The following is a 20,241-nucleotide window of genomic DNA, read 5'->3' on the forward strand; positions in this document are numbered from 1 at the left end:
ACATAGTCATATTAAACCCGCTCAGAATATTTAATCTGACGTTTTGGAAGCATTTGCAAAATAAGAATGTGTTCCAGAATTTTTAGCTGAGCCGTCGACTGATGATTAATTAATGTTTGAACTTTTCAAGCACAGAGCGGTTTCAGATCCGGCAGTGTGGGTCGCCAGCTCCATTTAAGGAGCGAGGGAGGGAGGCGATACAGATGATACTATTGCCCGGCCCATTCATAAATTAGTCAGTTACTGAACAGTCCCACTGCTCGAGTGACACGGGATCAGCTGGTTAGAAATCTTTCCCCTCTCCTCCATGCTGGGGCGGAGAGAGAGAGAGAGAGAGAGAGAGAAAGAGAGAAAGAGAGAAAGAAAGAAATATGACGTCTTATGCAATGTTTCAGGAGGCGATGATTAGACTTCCGAGTGAGTGAGTGTGGCCGGGGTTACTCTGGATCCTGCCTGTACACCAGGAAGTTGATTCTGTACACGCTCCTGTACTAAGGCTGTGTGGAAGACGCTTTCTCTCTGTGCATGGTGTATATGCCTGGACTGTTTCTCGCTGGAATTATAATGGCACTTTAATCTCTCTCTCTCTCTCCCACACACCCACACCATGGCTACCAAAGAAGAATTATACAGTCAGGTTGCACCCAGAAAGAATCGCCAGAACCGGTCTGGGACCGTCAAACATGGCTCAACTCTGGAGGTCTTTCTCTCAATGGGATTCCCAAAAGCCAGGGCGTAAGTTGGACGAGTTTATCTGTATCTATCTCTCTTTGTTTCCTTTATTTGTTACAGTATCCCAATGGCGCTGGGCTGATACAGTGTGTGTGTGTCTAATTTCTGTTACAATGTAAGGTTTGATTCTATAACGGAGTTCTCACATGGCCTAGAGATTTATAAACATGTTTTCACATTCCGGGCTCTGCTGAAAAGGCACAGCGCCTGAGCAGCTTTAACGTTTCATGATCTGATATTTTTTCTCTCGCCTTCGTATTTTGCAATTTTTAAAAAACCGTAAAGATTTAAACTGGCAAAGGTCTCGCTCCTCTAACGCTCTCTCTCTCTCACACACACACACACACACTAGAATGCAGAAATTCAGGGCCTCCAGGCAGGAAGGTGGCTAGTTTGGAGTGGCGGGGTTGCAGTTCCAGTGTGTGGGTCCCGGGGAGCTGTGTGTGGGAGGGAGGGAGGGAGCTGTGTGGGTCCCGGGGAGCTGTGTGTGTGTGTGTGTGTGTGTGTGTGTGTGTGTGTGGGGGGGAGGTGCAGCCGGGGCTGAGTGAAATTCACCAGCTGGTCAGTTTCAGGAGAGATTGTCTATTTCCCTCACCCCGTTTTCCCTTCTCCCTATTGATTTTTTTTAAAAGGCTGTTTGAATGCTGGTAATTTTTTTTGAAAAAACAAGCCATGTCTGTTATTTGCCCACCCCCTCGGCGTAACATGTGAATTTTGCACGGAATATAATGGGTTGTATCTGCATTAGGTTGCAAATGGACAGCAGCATCGTTCCCAATGCACGCCAGTTTACCCAAGGCACGAATGTAAACCCATTCCTCTCTCCTCTCCCTTTCAAGCCGCTTTTAAAAAGGTGAATGCGGCAAAACCCTATTTCCAGGATTTTCTGACGATCAGATGTTGGCTACTTGGAAACACAAACGCCACTTGACCTTTTTTTTTTGCTAAATTGCACAGCAACTGGCTGACATGTATTGCAGCAATATTTCCTTCACCAAAATCAAAAAATGCAAAGATTGTTTTTGTTAAAACCTTTTTTTATTTAAATTGTGCATGAAGAATTTTATATAACCGCCCCCTTCAAAAAAAACCCTCTGTTTCTATAGTTCCTGTTGGGCTACTTTTTAATAATGGCCTTCAAAATGGAGATATGTTTTTGGTAGATTGTGGTTAGGACCATAGATACACTGTTTTGGTAGAGTAAATGGGGAGACACTGTTTCCTGTGACAGGCGGATCAGTAACCAGAGGACACAGATCGAAGATAACTGGCAAAAGAACCAGAGGAGAGATGAGGAAACCTCCTTTTTTTAAGGCAGTGAGTGGTTGTGATCTGGAACAAGCGCCCTGAAAGGGAAGGAGATTCAATAGTAACTTTCAAAAGAAAATTGGTTAAATAGTTGAAAAGGGACGATGGGCCGAATGGCTTCCTGTATGGTTTGATTCTATGAGAAGATATTCTGTTTTTTTTTAATGTAATTCCTGCAATTTTAGTTACCGGCTGCGGTTGCATTCTGTATTTTCATTCGAACATGGGAAGCAGGAGTTGGCCATATGGCCCCTCGAGCCTACTCCACCATTCAGTAAAATTATGGCTGATCATTGACCTCAATGCCCCTTTCCCACCCGATCCCCTTATCCCTTGGTTCCCCACGAGTCCAAAAATCTATCGATCTCCGCCTTGAATATATTCAATGACCGCAGCCCTCTGAGGCAGAAAATTCCAAAGATTCACTACCCTCTGAGTGAAATTTCTCCTCATCTCAGTCCTAAATGGCCGACCCCTTATCCTGAGACTGTGACCCCTGGTTCTAGACTCCCCAGCCCCGGGGGAAACATCCTCCCTGCATCTACCCTGTCAATCCCCCTCAGAATCTTGTAAGTTCCAATGAGATCACCTCTCATTCTTCTAAACTCCAGAGAGTATAGACTCAATCTACTCAATCTTTCCACATATGACAACCCTCTCCTCCCAGGAATCAAGTTGGTGAACCTTCATTGCACCATCTCCAAGGCAAGTATATCCTCCTTCAGGTAAGGACACCCAAACTGTACTTCAGGTGTGGTCACACCAAAGCTCTGTACAGTTGCAGCAATTGGAAATGATTTCCTGATCGCCTGTTCTCTGGACAATCGACCCCATATGTTGATGCTCATACACTTACCTCATTACCTTGTCCATTGGTATATCCTCCATCCTAACTGGAAATGTGAAGATTCACTCCCAAAGTATCTGGTGGCCCTCTGACTGCCAGTGGACTTTGGCAGCACCTCGCTGCTTCAGTGCTAAGCTGAACCCTCACCCCCATCAAAAGTCACACCATGGGCAGCGCCTGTTGCTCCCATGCGGTGAGTTGCTGATCTCAGTCAGGCAGGCATGGAGAGAAATGGAGCATAAACAAAAGGAGTTCGCTTCCCCGCTTGCCAACCTGGGGGAAAATCGAGGAATATTCGCACAGGCCACATCTGCATGCGTGATGTGTCTGCCCTGGCTCAGTGGGTATCACTGCTGTCTCTGAGTCAGAAGGTTGTTGGTTCAAGTTCCACTCCAGGGACTTGAGCACAAAATCTAGGCTGACACTCCCAGTGCAGCACTGAGGGAGTGCTGCACTGTCGGAGGGGCCGTAATGAGACAGTGCTACACTGTTGGAGATGCTGTCTTTCATATGAGATGTTAAACCGAGGCCCCGTCTGCCCCCTTGGGTGGACATAAATGATCCCAGGGCATTATTCCAAAGAAGAGCAGGGCAGTTCTTCCCAGTCCCTCGTGAATATTTATTCCTCAATCAACAATTCTTAAAATCAGATTATCTGGTCATCATCATATTGCTGTGTAGGGGAGCTAGCTTTGTGCAAATTGGCTGCTGTGTTTCCTAGATTGCAACAGTGACTAGACTTCAAAAGTACTTCATTGGCTGTAAAGTGCTATGGTACATCCTGAGGTTGTGAAATGTGCGATATTAGTGCAAATCTTTCTTTCTGTCTGAGGGTGATGTGTTGCCATTTAACTTGCCGGCGCCAAAACCGTATCGGGAAAAATTGCACTTAAGCCAGTGCTCTCTTGCAATATTGTTAATGCATCAATTTAAACTGCTTCCAGTGCTCCGAACTCCTATATGTCACTCCAGCATTATACAACTGAAAATGCTCCTCATCAGATAACAACCCAAGGTTATCCGGGTAAAATCTATAATTGTGTCCTGCTGTGTGTGTTTTGTGAATCAACTTGTTTGCATTTGATAGACCCACGGTTTCAGTGCCACTGACATCCCAGTGATATCATTGATGTGCCTCGATGAGGCATTAATATTCTTCATAGATGTACCAGCCAGCAAACTTTCTGCCTCTCGATTGCAGATTAATTGCAACAAAAAAATGTCATCCCCGTTTGATGGTTTAATCTTTGTGTGAATGCCATCGAACATCACTAATGCTCTCTGCATGGCTGCAGGCCCCAAATCAAACCAGCCCAAAAAAATTAACAAGGAAAAAAGCGAGGAATGATTTTGGAGATGGAGAGGAACAATACTGGAATAAAGCCACAATAAAATCCCAGAATGCTGGAAGTGCACAGCCGGCCAATCAGCCTCAGAGAAATAATGGACCTCCTGTGCTATGTGAAGTAAAGTTTAATGTTTCGGATGTCCATTCAAGGGGCGGGGGAAATGAAGGAAAATGGCCCCCAAATTTTTTTTAAGACTTTAGTTTGCAATCGTTCCTCCTTGTCCCAGATGTTCCAAATCCAAAGGTTGGTGCTGATTACTCCCATCAGCAATTTGTACAAAATAGTAATCGAAAAGGCTAATGGAATGCATGCTTTTATCTCTGGGTGTCAGGGTCAGATCCTGACTGGAGTCACTGTGTTCAGTTATGGGCACTGCCTTAGAGGCAGTGCAGCCCAGATTCACCAGAATGATGCCATGACTTAAGGGGTTAAATTATGAGGACAGGTTGCATAGACTAGGCTTGTACTCCTTTCTGTTTAGGAGATTGAGGGGTGATCCATGTGAAATATTTAAAATCTACCTCTTTGACCAAGCTTTTGGTCATCTGCCCGAATTTCTCCTTGTGTGGCTCGGTGTCAAATTCTTTGTCTTGTAACACTAAGTTAAAGGCACCATATAAATATAAGTTGTTGAAGATGTAGCTACAGAGAAACTATTTCCTGTGGTGGGAAGAGGCCAGGACAACCTTTTAAAATTAACGCTAGGCCGTTGGAGAGTGAAACCAGGAGGGACTTTTTCTCTCAAAGGGTAGTGGGGTTCTGGATATCTCCTCCCCAAAAGGCTGTGGATGTTGGGCCAATTGAAATTTTTAAGACCGAGATGGGTAGATTTCTGTTGCGTAAGGGATGTGATTTACAGATCCGCCGTGATCTAATTGAAAGGGAGGAACGGGTGCAAGGGACTGAATGGTCTCGTCCTGTTCCTCGGATCCCCATGCTTGTGTCACTGTGAAGGATCGGACTCGATCATTTCTTCAAAAAAAACCATCCTGCTATATGTTGCCAGCCGTTTTTTTTTGGCAGTGGTTGAGTGACTGTCAGTTTGTGTGGGGCTAGATAATAAGATTACCATTTTGAGCTTTCCTCAAGGGGTTTTTATATTAATGGAACCTTGCTGGTTGCATCAGTGTCCTGTCGTGTCTCAATAGCATCAATTTTTGTGACAATTCCTCTGGGTTTTGGAGGCCAGTTTTATCGTGTTGGGGATCTGGTTGTATGTGGACAGGAAGTATCCGTCCCAGGTATATATCGTCCTGTGATCTTTGTGTATTTTGAAAGAGTCTTTCTGCTCACGGAGCAAAAGGAAAGGATGGAGGCAAAAGAACCCAGAGGTTCCCAATGGGCAAGCTCTGAATTCAGTCCTGTTACCACCAGGGGCTGGCCACCGTACTGCAGCAGGTGAGTTTTTTTGCAGCACAGTGAAGGCTAATAGTACAGGTAGTAATATATTTTAACAAATTATACAGTCCTTTACTGAAGTTGTGAAATGAATCAACATTGAACCCTTTTGAAGTAACCAGAACAACTTGTATTTATATAGCGCCTTTAACAAAGTGAAATATCCCAAGGCGCTTCACAGGAGGATTATGAGGCACAATGTTTTGACACCAAGCCACATCAGGAGATATTGGCGCAGGTGACCAAAAGCTTGGTCAAAGAGGTAGGTTATGAGGAGAGAGGTGGAGAGGTTTAGGGAGGGAGTTCCAGAGCTTGGGGGCCCAGGCAACAGAAGGCACGGCCACCAATGGTGACGCGATTTTTCTAATCTGGGATGCTCGAGGGCAGAATTAGAGGAGCGCAGGCATCTCTGGGGGGATTTGTGAGGCTGAAGGAGATTAGAGATGGGGAGGGGCGAGGCCATGGAGGGATTTATAAACCAGGATGAGGATTTTGAAATCTAAGGGTTGCTTAACCGGGGGCCAATATAGGTCAGCAAGCACAGGGGTGATGGGTGTGTGGGACTTGGTGCGAGTTAGGACACGGGGCAGCCGAATTTTGGATTCACCTCTAGTTTACATAGGGTAGAATGTGGGAGGCCAGTCAGGAGTGTGTTGGAATAGTCAAGACTAGAGGTAACCAAGGCGTGGATGAGGGCAGTTTTTAAAATCTTAAAACAAACACAAAAAAATACTGTTGCCAATTTTTGAAAGTCTTTAGAAATCTATATTATGAATTCACCACTGACATTTTTACTTCCAACTTATGAGAAATACACTTTATATTCTTGTCCATCGATTTATTGTAATCCCTAACTAGCTCGAAGTGTAATTTTGGCGATGCCTTTAACTCTGATTTAAGGTCCTTTTTCATTCATGTGGAAAGATGAGAAGTTTTTGGAAAAAACCCAGTGATTTCACCGTGGGATTGGGGTGCTGTTGATGAGATGTTTGTTCATCCCTCTCCCCTTGATTGTGACATTACCCCCAGATTAGATTACAACCCCTTACTTCTAATACCTCCCGGTCTTGATCCCAGAAAAGCTTGACATCAGCTTCACTGTCTGAGCTCCAACCTTTCCTATCGTAAACTTGCCTATTTTATCATTGTTACCTGTCTCATCACTTCTCTCTCCAATGAGTTGGCCATTCTTACCCCGCCTCTCCCTCTCTATCTCATTCTTTCTCTGCATTCCCTTACTTCCTGAAATCTACAGGCTTTTAAAATCCAAGTTTGACGTCGCTGAATCACCGCCGTTTACTACATCATTTCTTTTCAATGTTGAGGCTCTTTTTTTTTAAAAAAAAAAACTCCTCACTAACCAGACTACAAGCTGCATCAAGAAACTCCAATCCTCCTCCTCCAACTGTTCGTTCAGTATAGATTACTCTGAGGGACAGTGTCTGTCTGTCTCGCTCGCTGTCTCTGTCCCTGTGTGTGTGTGTCTGTCTGACTCGCTCGCTGTCTCTGTCCCTGTCTGTCTGTCTCGCTCGCTGTCTCTGTCCCTGTGTGTGTGTGTCTGTCTGTCTGTCTCGCTCGCTGTCTCTGTCCCTGTGTGTGTGTCTGTCTGTCTGTCTGTCTGTCTCGCTCGCTGTCTCTGTCCCTGTGTGTGTGTGTCTGTCTGTCTGTCTCGCTCGCTGTCTCTGTCCCTGTGTGTGTGTGTCTGTCTGTCTGTCTGTCTCGCTCGCTGTCTCTGTCCCTGTGTGTGTGTGTCTGTCTGTCTGTCTCGCTCGCTGTCTCTGTCCCTGTGTGTGTGTGTCTGTCTGACTCGCTCGCTGTCTCTGTCCCTGTGTGTGTGTGTGTGTCTGTCTGACTCGCTCGCTGTCTCTGTCCCTGTGTGTCTGTGTCTCTGTCTGTCTGTCTGTCTGTCTGTCTCGCTCGCTGTCTCTGTCCCTTTGTGTCTGTCTGTCTGTCTGTCTCGCTCGCTGTCTCTGTCCCTGTGTGTGTGTGTGTGTGTGTGTGTGTCTGTCTGTCTCGCTCGCTGTCTCTGTCCCTGTGTGTGTGTGTGTGTGTGTCTGTCTGACTCGCTCGCTGTCTCTGTCCCTGTCTGTCTGTCTGTCTGTCTGTCTCGCTCGCTGTCTCTGTGTGTCTGTCTGTCTCCCTGTCTCTGCCTGTGTGTATTTGAAAGCTGGCGAGGATGTTGTTTTAAAGTGAGGGCTGCAGAATAGAAGCTGTACAATGCGATCTGAGGCAGTCCCTGAACAGTGGAAATCCTGTTTCCACCGCTCTGACATCAGCAACTTGCTGTACTTCCCAACTGCAAAACAATAGGGTTGAAAATATTTTTTTAAACAAAAGAAAATCAGCTTTAAAAATGATGAACTGCCTGGCATTTGTTTATAAATGGAATTACAGTGGATATAACTGGGGTTTAATTGCTATTAGCAGAGTAATGAGAGATGCGTGACAATGATGTATATGAGAACAGAATCTAGTGAATGAGCTGTTGTCGAGTATCTGCTATAGAACAGACTGTATTTTGTGCTGTCTGTTGTATACTAACTGACTCAAAATTGTAACCATGGTAACCATGATGTTTTGGCTTCTCAAAGAAAAGTCTCAACATTTGAACTGAAGATATTTGGGAAGTATTGGGATGTTGTGGATTTAATGGTCTCAATTTGATACATTGCAGTGGCAGTAAAGAAATGTTCTTATATTCTTGATTTAAAACAGAAAAAACTAGTCAGTATCTGTAATTTTCAAATTCTCATCCCTGTTTCAAATCTCTCCATAGCCTCGGCCTTCCTGATCTCTCGCTCTCTCTCTCACCTCCTCCAGCCCCACAACCCCCCTGAGATCTCTGTGCTCCTCTAATTCTGGCCTCTTGCTCATCCCTGATTTTAATTGCTTCACCATCAGCGGCCGTGCCTCCAGCTGCCTGGGACCGAAGCTCCAGTATTCTCTTCCCCCTCCCCTTTTTAAGATGCTCCTTAAAACCTACCTCTTTGACCAAGCTTTTGGTCATCTGTCCTAATATCTCGTTGTGTGGCTCAGTGTCTGATACCGCTTTCGAATGAAGTGTTAAACCGAGGCCCCGTCTGCTCTCTCAGGTGGATGTAAAAGATCCCATAGCGCTATTTTGAAGAAGAGCAGGGGAGTTATCCCCGGTGTCCTGGGGCCAATATTTATCCCTCAATCAACATCACTAAAACAGATTATCTGGTCGTTATCACATTGCTTTTTGTGGGAGCTTGCTGTGCGCAAATTGGCTGCTGCGTTTCCTACATTACAACAGTGACTACACTCCAAAAAGTACTTCATTGGCTGTAAAGCGCTTTGGGACGTCCAGTGGTTGTGAAAGGTGCTATAGAATTGCAAGCCTGCCTTTCATAGATATAAAAATGGTAGGTTAAAAAAATGTTTTGTGAAAACACTTCAAATGTCAAACTTTAGACATCACGTGTGTATATATGTAGACTTCTTGACATTTGTTGGCTCAAATTTTGTATTCATAATGAGTAACAACCGAAGAGGAAGGGGAAATGTATAAATGAAACACAGGAATCTGATTTAAAACTACTAATCAAGAAGGACTAGACCGCTGAAAATATCAAGAATGAATAATCAACAATATCTACCAAAGGCAAAGCTGAATCTATTCTAAATGATTGCAGTAGCTGCATTTTTAACATTTTGTTCGCGTGAATAAACTGCATGTTCTTGAAGGACCACATCATTGTTCAAATTTGGAGGAGGGTTTTGCCAATCAGTCGTTAAAGAAGTTCTGTTTTTGGGTAAAGGAAAAACTACTTTATGTAGCGAGTGGTTAGGATCTGCAACGCGCTGTCTGAGACGGTGGTGGAGGCTGACTCAATCGTGGCTTTCAAAAGGGAATTGGATAAGTACCTGAGTGGGGGGGGGGGAAGAGACACAAGATGTGCAGGGCTAACTGGCCTCCTCCTGTGCTGCAACCGTTCTGTGATTCTATAATAAATACTGCTGCAGAAACACTTGATAAAGGAGGAAATACAAATTAGTGATAAAACCAAAAGTTTTATAAATCCCTAATAATTCACGTCATAAATAGAAACATTGAAATTAGGTGCAGGAGCAGGCCATTCGCCCCTTTGAGCCTGCACTGCCATTCAATAAGATCATGGCTGATCATTCAACCTCAGTACCCCTTTCCTGCTTTCTCTCCATACCCCTTGATCCCTTTGGCCATATCTAACACTCTTTTGAATATATCTAACGAACTGGCCTCAACAACTTTCTGCGGTAGAGAATTCCACAGGTTAACCACTTTGAGTGAAGAAGTCCTAAAATGGCTTACCCCTTATTCTTAGATTGTGACCCCTGGTTCTGGAACTCCCCAACAACGGGAACATTCTTCCTGCCTCTAACCTGTCCAATCCCGTCTGAATTTTATGTTTCTATGAGATCCCCTCTCATTCTTCTGAACTCCAGTGGATACAAGCCCAGTTGATCCAGTCTCTCCTCATATGTCAGTCCTGCCATCCCGGGAATCAGTCTGGTGAACCTTCGCTGCACTCCCTCAATAGCAAGAACATCTTTCCTCAGATTCGGAGACCAAAACTGAACACAGACAGTAAAGAACTTGCAAGCTCCAATTAGGGTTGCCAACTTTCCAGGATTGGTCTGGAGTCTCCACACTGCTGGGAGCAACACCCAGGAGAAAAATTACGGGGGTGGTTCAAGAATTGTTCGTTTTTTTTTTCATTGAATGCCTTCATTTGTTAGATCAAGAGATATTGGAGCTGGGATAAGGTGGTTTGACAGATGCTCCAGCATTGTCCACGGGTTATTCAGAACCCGTTCATTTCCCCTGTGGTCACAAACTTCCAATTCCAAGTCGGATATAGCGTGGCTGGGAGCAGAGTAAAGCCTACGTTCTCCGCACCCCCAGTGGGACCGTAACCGGCCCCCGCCTCCTCACTGCGGCATTTCCCCACATTACCATGGCGACAGAGTATGTATGCTGAATTTATGGGCTGTTTTGCGCTGTGGATTCATGCCCGCTAGGAGATGTTTTGAAACTTAATTCACTCAGTCATTCATTATACCGACCCCTCGGACCAAGTGTTTGCTCACCTGTCCTGATACCGCCTCACGTTTGTCAAGTGGAGTGCCTGAGGCTATCTTGCTGCACTAAAGGTGACCCCTGTTGGAGTGTTTGTGTGAGGATGAGGGACAGGTGCAGGCTCGACGTGATGCTTCTGTAGTGGAATAACCTGAAACTCACTATCTTAGTTGACGCGTGAAGAATGGTCACTTGGAAGAGGGTTGCAAGTTTTTTGGGAAAAGCCAAGCACTGTAGAAATACAATTCACGACCACCGGATGTCCCAAAGTTCTTTACAGCCAATGAAGTACTTGTGGAGTGTAGTCACTGTTGTAATGTGGGAAATGTTGCAGCCAATTTACGCACAGCAAGCTCCCACACACAGCAATGTGATAATGACCGGATAATCTGTTTTAGTGATGTTGGTTGAGGGATAAATATTGACCCAGGACGACGGGGATAACTCCCCTGCTCCTCTTCGAAATAGTGCCGTGAGATCTTTTTAAGTCTACCTGAGGGAGCAGACAGAACCTCGGTTTGACAGCACCTCCGACAATGCAGCATTCCCTCGGCACTGCACTGGAGTGTCTGCTTAGATTTTGTGCTCCAGTCCCTGGAGTGGGACTTGAACCCACGACCTTCTGACTCCGAGGCGAGAGTGCTGCCCACTGAGTCACGGCTGACCTTAGAAGATTTTGTTCAATATCGCTCCTGTGAAGTGCTTTGGGCAGTTTTACTACATTAAAGGCGCTATATAAAAGCAAGTTCAAAGGAAGGTAATTTCAGGGTTTTAAAACACAATAAATTTGATTTGCAAAAGTAAGATATGCAGGTACACAAGAGTCTATGACAAAGTATCTTTGTTTCTTCAGCTTTTGTACTTGCTGTAAACTTGACATTTAAAACCCGTTACTTTTTTCCGGATTTTCCTCCCCACACCCCTTCCCATCCCATCTTGCTAATTCAGGAAAAATGTTGCCGAGCCAACTTCCTTGAAACCCATTGAGCTGGTCTCAGACTCCCGAGTTGTGCATCCGCTTTGTATTGTGTACCAGAATTCGCAGAGCCCATTCTATACCCCCCTTCCCCCAGTTGAGTGTGCTTCTGAATTCCTGGCATGCCTACTGTAAATACACAATGACCTGTAAAGCGGAGCAGAAGTCAGGAAGCTCACACTGACACCTACCTCATTGCAAACCTTAAAAAGGCAACGCTACTACAGTGTGCAATGGACCCTACCTCCGCCCATGTATCTTGCATGAGAATATAAGAAATAGGAGCAGGAGTAGGCTATTCGGCCCCTCGAGTCTGCTCTGCCATTTAATACGATCATGGCTGATCTTCGACCTCAACTCCACTTTCCTGCACTGTCCCCATTTTACTTGCTCCCCTTAATATTCAAAAATCTATTGCTCTCGGTCTTGAATATACTCAAAGACTGAGCCTCCACAGCCCTCTGGGGCAGAGAATTCCAAAGATTCACCACTCTCTGAGTGAAGAAATTTCTCCTCATCTCAGTCCTAAATGGCCGACCCCTTATCCTGAGACTGTGACCCCTGGTTCTAGACTCCCCAGCCCGGGGAAACATCCTCCCTGCATCTACCCTGTCAAGCCCTGTAAGAATGTTGTATGTTTCAATGAGATCACCTCTCATTCTTCGAAAACTCAAGATATTATAGGCATAATCTGCTCAACTCTCCTCCATGGGACAATCACCCCATCATCTTCATTGAGTCTGCAGGACAGATGTGTTTTGGGATGTGTGAGTCTTCTTGAAGATTCCTTCTTTCCAACTTCTAGTGGGGGGGGAGGAAATCAAAAACGTCATTTCTATAGCATCTTTCACAATCTCCGTTCCAAAGTGTTTCACAGCCAATTAAGTATTTTTGGAGTGTGGTTGCTGTTGTAGGGGGAAAGGCGGCAGCCAATTTTCGCACAGCAAGCTCCCACAAACAGAACTGTGATAGTAACTGGATAATCTGTCTGTGATGTCGGTTAAGGGGTAAATAATGGGCCAGGACACCGGGGATAGCTCGCCTGCTCTTCTTCGAATAAGTGTCATAGGATCTTTTGCTTTTTGAAGGGAGAGTGTACACTATGCTCTTGGGAAGAACGATGACAGTTATGGGTAGCCCCTTAAGGCCAACCTGTGAATTGTTGGCACAGGCTGCTAGAACAGCTTGTGGTTTGCTGTTTGATGTGAAATCACTTGGAAAATCCTGAGCCACCCAAGCACTGAACACTCAAAATATTATTTTTGTTCCTCTCTAATAATCTGCAAATGTTTTTTTTATTTGGTGTTGGAGACTGAGATGCGTAGACCCGAGAAATGTGTAGCAAGAATAAATATACATCGAGCGGCACAGGGATTTAACTTTCTGATCTCTGATGCTAAGTCCAATCGCCCTTCCAAGACTGCCTGCCTTTGCAATGGCTGCCTTTAATGTAGGAAACCTTCCCATGCATTCACAAGAGGCATACAGTAAATAAAAGCATTAGATGGCACGCCATGTTGGGGCGATCCTGGACTCTCCAGGGATTGAAGATTGATCTGAACCACCAGTAGTGGGAGAGGCAGTGGGAGAAGGGCAGCCACGTGATGACCACCAGCAGAGTTGGCAACCCAATGTTGGGAGAGTTCAAGAGAGGTGATCGAGAGGTGGATTTTAGGAAGGGTTTCTAACGTGGAGGAATAACTAGCGAGGCAGAGGTCTTTAGAGAAGGAGTTCGAGATTGGGACCAAGATATCTGATGGCTCTGTCACCACTGATGGGGCAAAGGTTTGGGTGGAGATGCACAGAAAGCTAGAGTTAGAGGAGTGAAGGATCTACTTGCTTTGGAAGCAGAGAAGGTTCACGAGGTTGTTTCTGGAGATGAGGGGGTTGACTTATGAGGAAAGGTTGAGTCGGTTGGGCTTGTACTCATTGCAATTCAGAAGAATGAGAGGTGATCTTATCGAAACGTATAAGATTATGAGAGGGCTTGACAAGGTGGATGCAGAGAGGATGTTTCCACTGATGGGGGAGATAGAACTAGGGGACATAATCTTAGAATAAGGGGCCGTCCATTTAAAACTGAGATGAGGAATTTCTTCTCTCAGAGGGTTGTAAACCTGTGGAACTCGCTGCCTCAGAGAGCTGTGGAGTCTGGGTCATTGAATAAATTTAAATTTAAGACATAGATAGACCGTTTCTTAACCGATAAGGGGTTATGAGGAGCGGGTGGGGAAGTGGACCTGAATCCATGATTGAATCAGCCTTGATCATATTAAATGGTGGAGCAGGCTTGAGGGGTCGTATGGCCTACTCCTGCTCCTACATCTTATGTTCTTCTGTAGGAGGAGAAGCAGAAATAGGATAGGGAAAGGCTGTGGAGGGATCGGAAGGTGACAAAGTTTAAACTTGTGCAAGGTGAGGGGTGATAGCTGGGGAACAGTTTCCCAGTTGGTCGTCCATTGTGTGTATCAAGAAATTCCACGTCGGGTATATGATGTGGTTAGGCTTGGAGAAGTAGTTCCTCAGTTCTGCCCAAATGTGCTTCTCCCACCCGGGGATATCCATGTGCCACACTGGCATAGTGGGCGAGCACCTCACTGACCAATTCCTGAGTACGGACCAGATTCACGCTATCTGTGATGCCTTTGCCACCTCCTGAAAGCCTTTGGACAATTCTGTAAGACTGAGGAAAAGTCAAGGACAAACAAGTGTTGCTAATTCATGAAGTTCATCCTGTTGTATTTCAACCAATGGCCAAAGACTCCATTTCCCCAGAGTTTCTGCTGAGGTTACTGGGTGCAACTAGGAGAGCACCTTGTGGAAATTACTGGTGACCATGTTCTAAGCGTAGGGATAACCTTGCATTATTATTTTTTTTTAAACTTCATTTTCGGGATGCGGGCATCGCTGGCAAGGCCGGCATTTATTGCCCATCCCTAATTGCCCCATGAGAAGGTGGTGATGAGCCGCCGCCTTGAACCGCTGCAGTCCGTGTGGTGAAGGTGCTCCCACAGTGCTGTTAGGGAGGGAGTTCCAGGATATTGACCCAGCGACGATGAAGGAACGGGTTTATATGTCTAAGTCAGGATGGTGATGGATTGGAGGGCAAGTTGGAGTTGGTGGTGTACTTGCCCTCCGAGGGCAGATGCCGCGGGTTTGGGAGGTGCTGCTGAAGAATTGTGTGGGATGGGGGGGGGTGGTAAATCAGTACATAATTGTGTTTAATTGACGACTTGATTATATTTCAAAGTTGCCCTCGTCTGCAGCACATGGCCTGTTCTACCGTTCCTGCCGTCAGCAGCTGCAACAGCTTAAAGGCTTGTTCCGAAACGATAAAGTTTCTGCCTAAATATAGGCCTGTGACTGTACAGTGGTCATGTCCAACCCGGCTATTACCACTCATTTCCCAGCATGTGTTATAATGGTTGGGGGCCGGGGAGGGGGGGGGGAAAGATGTAAATATACGTTGACCTCTTGGGCATGATATTCAACTTTATATTTTTACCCCAGTTTTGCCCCCTTCTTAGTCCAAGACTCCCTGGGTTTGCATGTTTTTAATTGAAGTGGCAAGTGGGAACCCCAGTGGAAATGCCCCACCCCCCCCAGACTTGCCAGGTGGGCCTGATGGTTCCATGGGTCACTAAACACCCGCTGGTTCCTCACCCATGGGGCAGTTCTTCATGTTTCCACATGCAGGCACAAGGATATTGGATCAAGACTTGCATTTCTATAGCGCCTTTCACGACCTCCAGATGTCCCAAAGAGCTTTACACCCAATTAAGTACTTTTTGCAGTGTAGTCACTGTTGTAATATGAGAAACAGCATGCAATTTGCACACAGCAAGCTCCCACAAACAGCAATGTGACAATGACCAGATAATCTGTTTTAGTGATGTTGATTGCGGGATAAATATTGGCCACAGGACACCAGGGATAACTCCCCTGCTCTTCTTCAAAAGAGTACCCATGGGATCTTTTACATCCACCTGAGAGGGCAGACGAGGCCTCGTTTTAACGTCTTATCTGAAAGACGGCACCTCCGACAGTGTGGCGCTCCCTCAGCATGGCACTGGAGTGTCGGCCGAGATTTTTGCTCAAGTCTCTGGAGTGGGACTTGAACCTGCAACCTTCTGGCTCGGAGGCGAGTGTGCTGCCCATTGAGCCACGGCTGACAGCAGTCTGGAATGGGAACCCCTCCTAGTACAGGGGAGCTGTGTCCCTCTTAATGCCCTGGTTGGAACTGACTAACTCAGACCAGGAATTGGACCTGGCATCTGCCAATGTTGGTTGATCTGTTTTGGCCGCAATATTCTTCCTGGGCAATGTGAAGGGTCCTCGAGGCGAGCAGCAACGTGAGCGACAATATATTCCTGCGCTTGCATACACTAGTCCTGTCTGCACCACCATCAACCGATGTTGTTGTCCCAGCCACACTATCACTCGCAGGGTGCATTAACTGTCCCCAGCGGGAGTTAGTGCCTTGAGTTGCCAACTCTGGTTGGGCATTTTCCTGGAGGTTTCATCACATGACCTCCTGCCTTTGGTCGCCCCGCCCCCACTCGCCTGTCATTGGTCGCACGGCATGTCCATCTTTGCGGTGCCCCGCCTTCCCCACAGCCAATCGGGAAGCGAACGGACTCTGGATCATTCCCGACTGTCGGTCAAGCAGCTTTTCCCCCACATCTCCAATATTTTTAGAACCGGTGCACAAAAGTACTCCGGGAATTATAAACACCATTCTGTTGTAACGTCACTAGGGATTTGCTCGATGCGGTGTGCTGGAGATTGTCTGTAATTCCTGGAGATTCCAGGCCAGTCTGGAGGGTTGGCAACCCTAACAAAGGAGAGGGGGTGTCGGTGGGGGAACGTGTATCTTTCTGTTCCCTGAGCCAACGTTCCTCCACACCAAATTCTGGGGCAAGAACGCTGAGCTGGCCATGTGACGCTGAGCTGGAGGTGGGGAGGTTTTCCTCTGAGCTGCGTCCAGGGAAGTCTCTGTTCTATTAAAAACTTAGCAGAAGTGCTGAAATAAACACACAAAATAACGTGAAATCATTCTGAGAAATAGAAGTTCTTCCTCAAGAAAGATTTCATATCTTCCATCTAATAGTGATGTGGCAGATCTGGGCGTGTTTGACATTGGGTGCTTAAAATGGCACGAGTATCAATCTGCAGCTGGGATCTGTTGTGGTTCGTGCTCGCGCCACTCAAGTCAGAAGGGCGCGGGTTCAAGTCCCACATCAGACACTTCAGCATAAAATCCAGGCCCATACTGAGGGAGCGCCGCCCTGTCGGAGGGGCGGTACTGAAGGAGCACCGGACTGTCGGAGGGGCGGTACTGAGGGATTGTCGGAGGGGCGGTACTGAGGGATTGTCGGAGGGGCGGTACTGAGGGATTGTCGGAGGGGCGGTACTGAGGGAGCACCGGACTGTCGGAGGGGCGGTACTGAGGGAGCACCGGACTGTCGGAGGGGCGGTACTGAGGGATTGTTGGAGGGGCGGTACTGAGGGAGCGCTGCACTGTCGGAGGGGCAGTGCTGAGGGAGCGCCACACTGTCGGAGGGGCAGTACTGAGGGAGTGCCACACTGTCGGAGGGGTGGTACTGAGGGATTGTTGGAGGGGCGGTACTGAGGGAGCGCTGCACTGTCGGAGGGGCAGTGCTGAGGGAGTGCCACACTGTCGGAGGGGCAGTACTGAGGGAGTGCCACACTGTCGGAGGGGCGGTACTGAGGGACTGTCTGAGGGGCGGTACTGAGGGAGCGCCGCACTGTCGGAGGTGCGGTACTGAGGGAGCGCGGACTGTCGGAGGGCCAGTACCTGGGGAGTGCTGCACTGTCGGAGGGGCAGTACTGAGGGCGTGCCGCACAGTCGAAGGTGCGGTACTGAGGGAGCGCTGCACTGTTGGAGGGGCAGTGCTGAGTGAGCGCTGTCTTTCGGATGAGATGTTAAACTCCCATCTACCTTTTTAAGGTGGATGTGTAAGATCCCACAACACTATTTCAAAGAAGAGCAGGGGAGTTCTCTCTGGTGTCCTGGGGCCAACATCAATAAAAACGCATGATCTGGTCATTATCACATTGCTGTTTATGGGAGCCTGCTGTGTTTCACACATTTTTTTGCTTCAAACTCCAAATTTCCCAAAAAAATGAAATATGCCCTCGTGTCCCATTAGATTCTGGAAGGTGGAATGTCCTAATCAGAGTTGAGTTTTTCTAGTTCTGATCTTAAAAAAATTTGAATGAGACTGACGGCCTGTTCTCCAGTTCCTGTGCTAATTAGATCTTTGAAGAAATAATTGTCAAAGGGATTAAACTCCATCCAAAAGTGATACTGAGCTGCCATTGTTGATCACTAACCTACATTTAAGTGGAGCCTACCTCTGGGGAAGGGCAGAATAGAAACTGTTCCTTCGGTACTCTCCCCACCCCCTGATTGTCCAAAGATGTGGCAGATTCAGTGAGATGTACAAGGGCATCTCTCACCTTTACCCAAGCTCTCCAAAATGTTCCTCGCTGCTTTATTGTGGGAATGTTCTTCCCATCATCTGCTTGATATCAGGGGCTCGTTGGATCTGGCAACGTAGGAAGAAATATTGGCCCTAATGCGTCCTGCGTCACTTAACGGAAAGCGGTGAGTCGCACAGGAAGAGTTGGGCTGCCCTGATAGCCCATGTTCTCGGATAGTCAGGAAGTTCCTGGCCGCACATTACCTTGTCACAAACTAGCTTGTACAAATAATGCAATGGTGTGTTTCAGATAACTTGCGTAGTTGTGTTTGTTTGGCCAGCACTAACGTTGAGCTGGAATCCCCTGGCTTGTTCTCAGACAGGTGATTCATTTTGTTCCAGAACTGGAGCTCATTCTCTGTTCCTCGTTCCACTTTTTTCAATACAACTATAGCCATTGCTTACGTCAACTTTGCTCTCTTGTTCCTCCTGACCTCATTCTGCATCCTCCGCGCAAATGCTTTATCCTGACTCTGCTGAAATATTGACTCATTGACTCCAAACCATGGAACTCCCTCCATTATCCTTTTCTCCGACAATCTACAGTGCTTCAAAGCCTGACCTCTTAGCATCAGCTGAATGCTACTTTTCTCTTACTCTTTCCAGCTCTGTTGGTGCCCTGGGCTGTGGGCTCTCAGCAACGGTACAAAGAAAGCCAAGTCATTCCTGTGACGTCACCTCCTGACTGGCACAGAGACGATGTTTCACTGACCACAGTAACGCCAGCTGTAGACGCAGTGAACAATATATCTGGCCGAACCTGTTCTGGATCGGCGCACATTGCAAAGCCCCAGTAATTAACCAATCGCTGTTCCCCGCCCAGAGACAGCAGCGGCTCGAGGAACTGCCTGGCAGTACTTGAGCATTAATGATGTGACCCAGATACCCAGTCAGTGCACATGTTCCTTGCTCTCACTGTAAACTCTGCTGGCTCCTCTGACCTTCAAACAGATGATGCTTTTATAAAAGGGAGAGTGCCTGGGGGGAGGGGGGTGGGGTGGGTCAGGTCAGAGTGCCATCCAGCAGAATATCTTTGGGTAACCCAATAGTGTGTGAAGGAGTTGTGACGAGTGAGTTCACCATCAATACCACCACTGCCAGCTTTGGTTCTTGGTCAGCCATGATCATATTGAATGGTGGCGCAGGCTCGAAGGGCCGAATGGCCTACTCCTGCACCTACTTTCTATGTTTGGCCAGTCTGCACCGTGGGAGTGCCAGGGATTAGGTAAGGCTTTGATTCAACACATCACCATCCAGACAATCTTGGTTTGGTGGAAGCGACACCAACCCGTGTGGTGCTGAGCCATGTGGACCAGTGCCAACTCTGGGCCTGTGCTGGTATCTGGCCCCACCTGAGGCCTCACCAGCCTTCAGCGAAGGAAGGAAAAAATAATCCCCCAAGGTTCCTTTTCCTGAGTGTTATCCAGTGGGTGTTGGGTGAGGGTGGGTTCAGCTGTGATGCCCCCACAACTGAATTCTCTGCTGAAGCTCACTGTAAAGGTTCATACATGAAAGGATCATCTGGTTGGGGTACAGGAGGGTGAACTGGTGAACCTTTAACCTATCAAAGGTTGAGGCCTTCAGGGGAAATAGTCTGGATATTTTGGGTGCAATTTTCCAAGACCAGTGCAGGCAACATACTGAGAGGTTGGGAGTGCACTTGCTACAATTCTCCCTCCACTCCAATCAACGGGCAGACCATCCCGGGTAGCGACTGTGATAGTCCGATAAGCTGTTCGCTGCCTGTCAGATCCCATCAGTGCCACAGGATCTCGTAACGCTTCAACCTTTGTTTCATCCACAGTTTAATTTGCTTTGTCACTTAGCAAAGGAAGAGATTGTCTGCAACATGATGCTCTGAGTCACTGGCTGCCCTAATCCCTGGCACTCCCACCACAGTGTGGTCCAGGCAAGAGTAATATTCACAACAGATGTGTGTGGGGGGGGGGCAATGTGTGTGTGTGTGTGTGTGTGGAGGCGGGGGGAAGGGGTATGTGTGGGTGGGGGCAAGGGTAGGGGTGTGGAGTGGGGAGGAAGGGGTG

At 47.1% G+C, this 20,241-nt stretch overlaps 1 protein-coding gene across 3 annotated transcripts in view; it reads left to right on the plus strand.

The window, feature by feature from the left end:
- The first annotated feature begins 260 nt into the window (after window positions 1-260).
- The window catches only part of LOC139276479 (ubiquitin-associated and SH3 domain-containing protein B-like), a 149,304-nt gene continuing 129,323 nt past the window's right edge, over window positions 261-20,241 (plus strand). For all 3 annotated transcript variants that reach the window (XM_070894539.1, XM_070894541.1, XM_070894540.1), the window contains exon 1: window positions 261-735. In XM_070894539.1, the coding sequence (XP_070750640.1) occupies window positions 608-735 (128 nt within the window). In that variant the 5' untranslated portion in view covers window positions 261-607. The remainder of the gene's footprint in view (window positions 736-20,241) is intronic.

This window comes from Pristiophorus japonicus, chromosome 11 (genome assembly GCF_044704955.1).
Source record: "Pristiophorus japonicus isolate sPriJap1 chromosome 11, sPriJap1.hap1, whole genome shotgun sequence".
Lineage (NCBI taxonomy): Eukaryota > Metazoa > Chordata > Chondrichthyes > Pristiophoridae > Pristiophorus > Pristiophorus japonicus.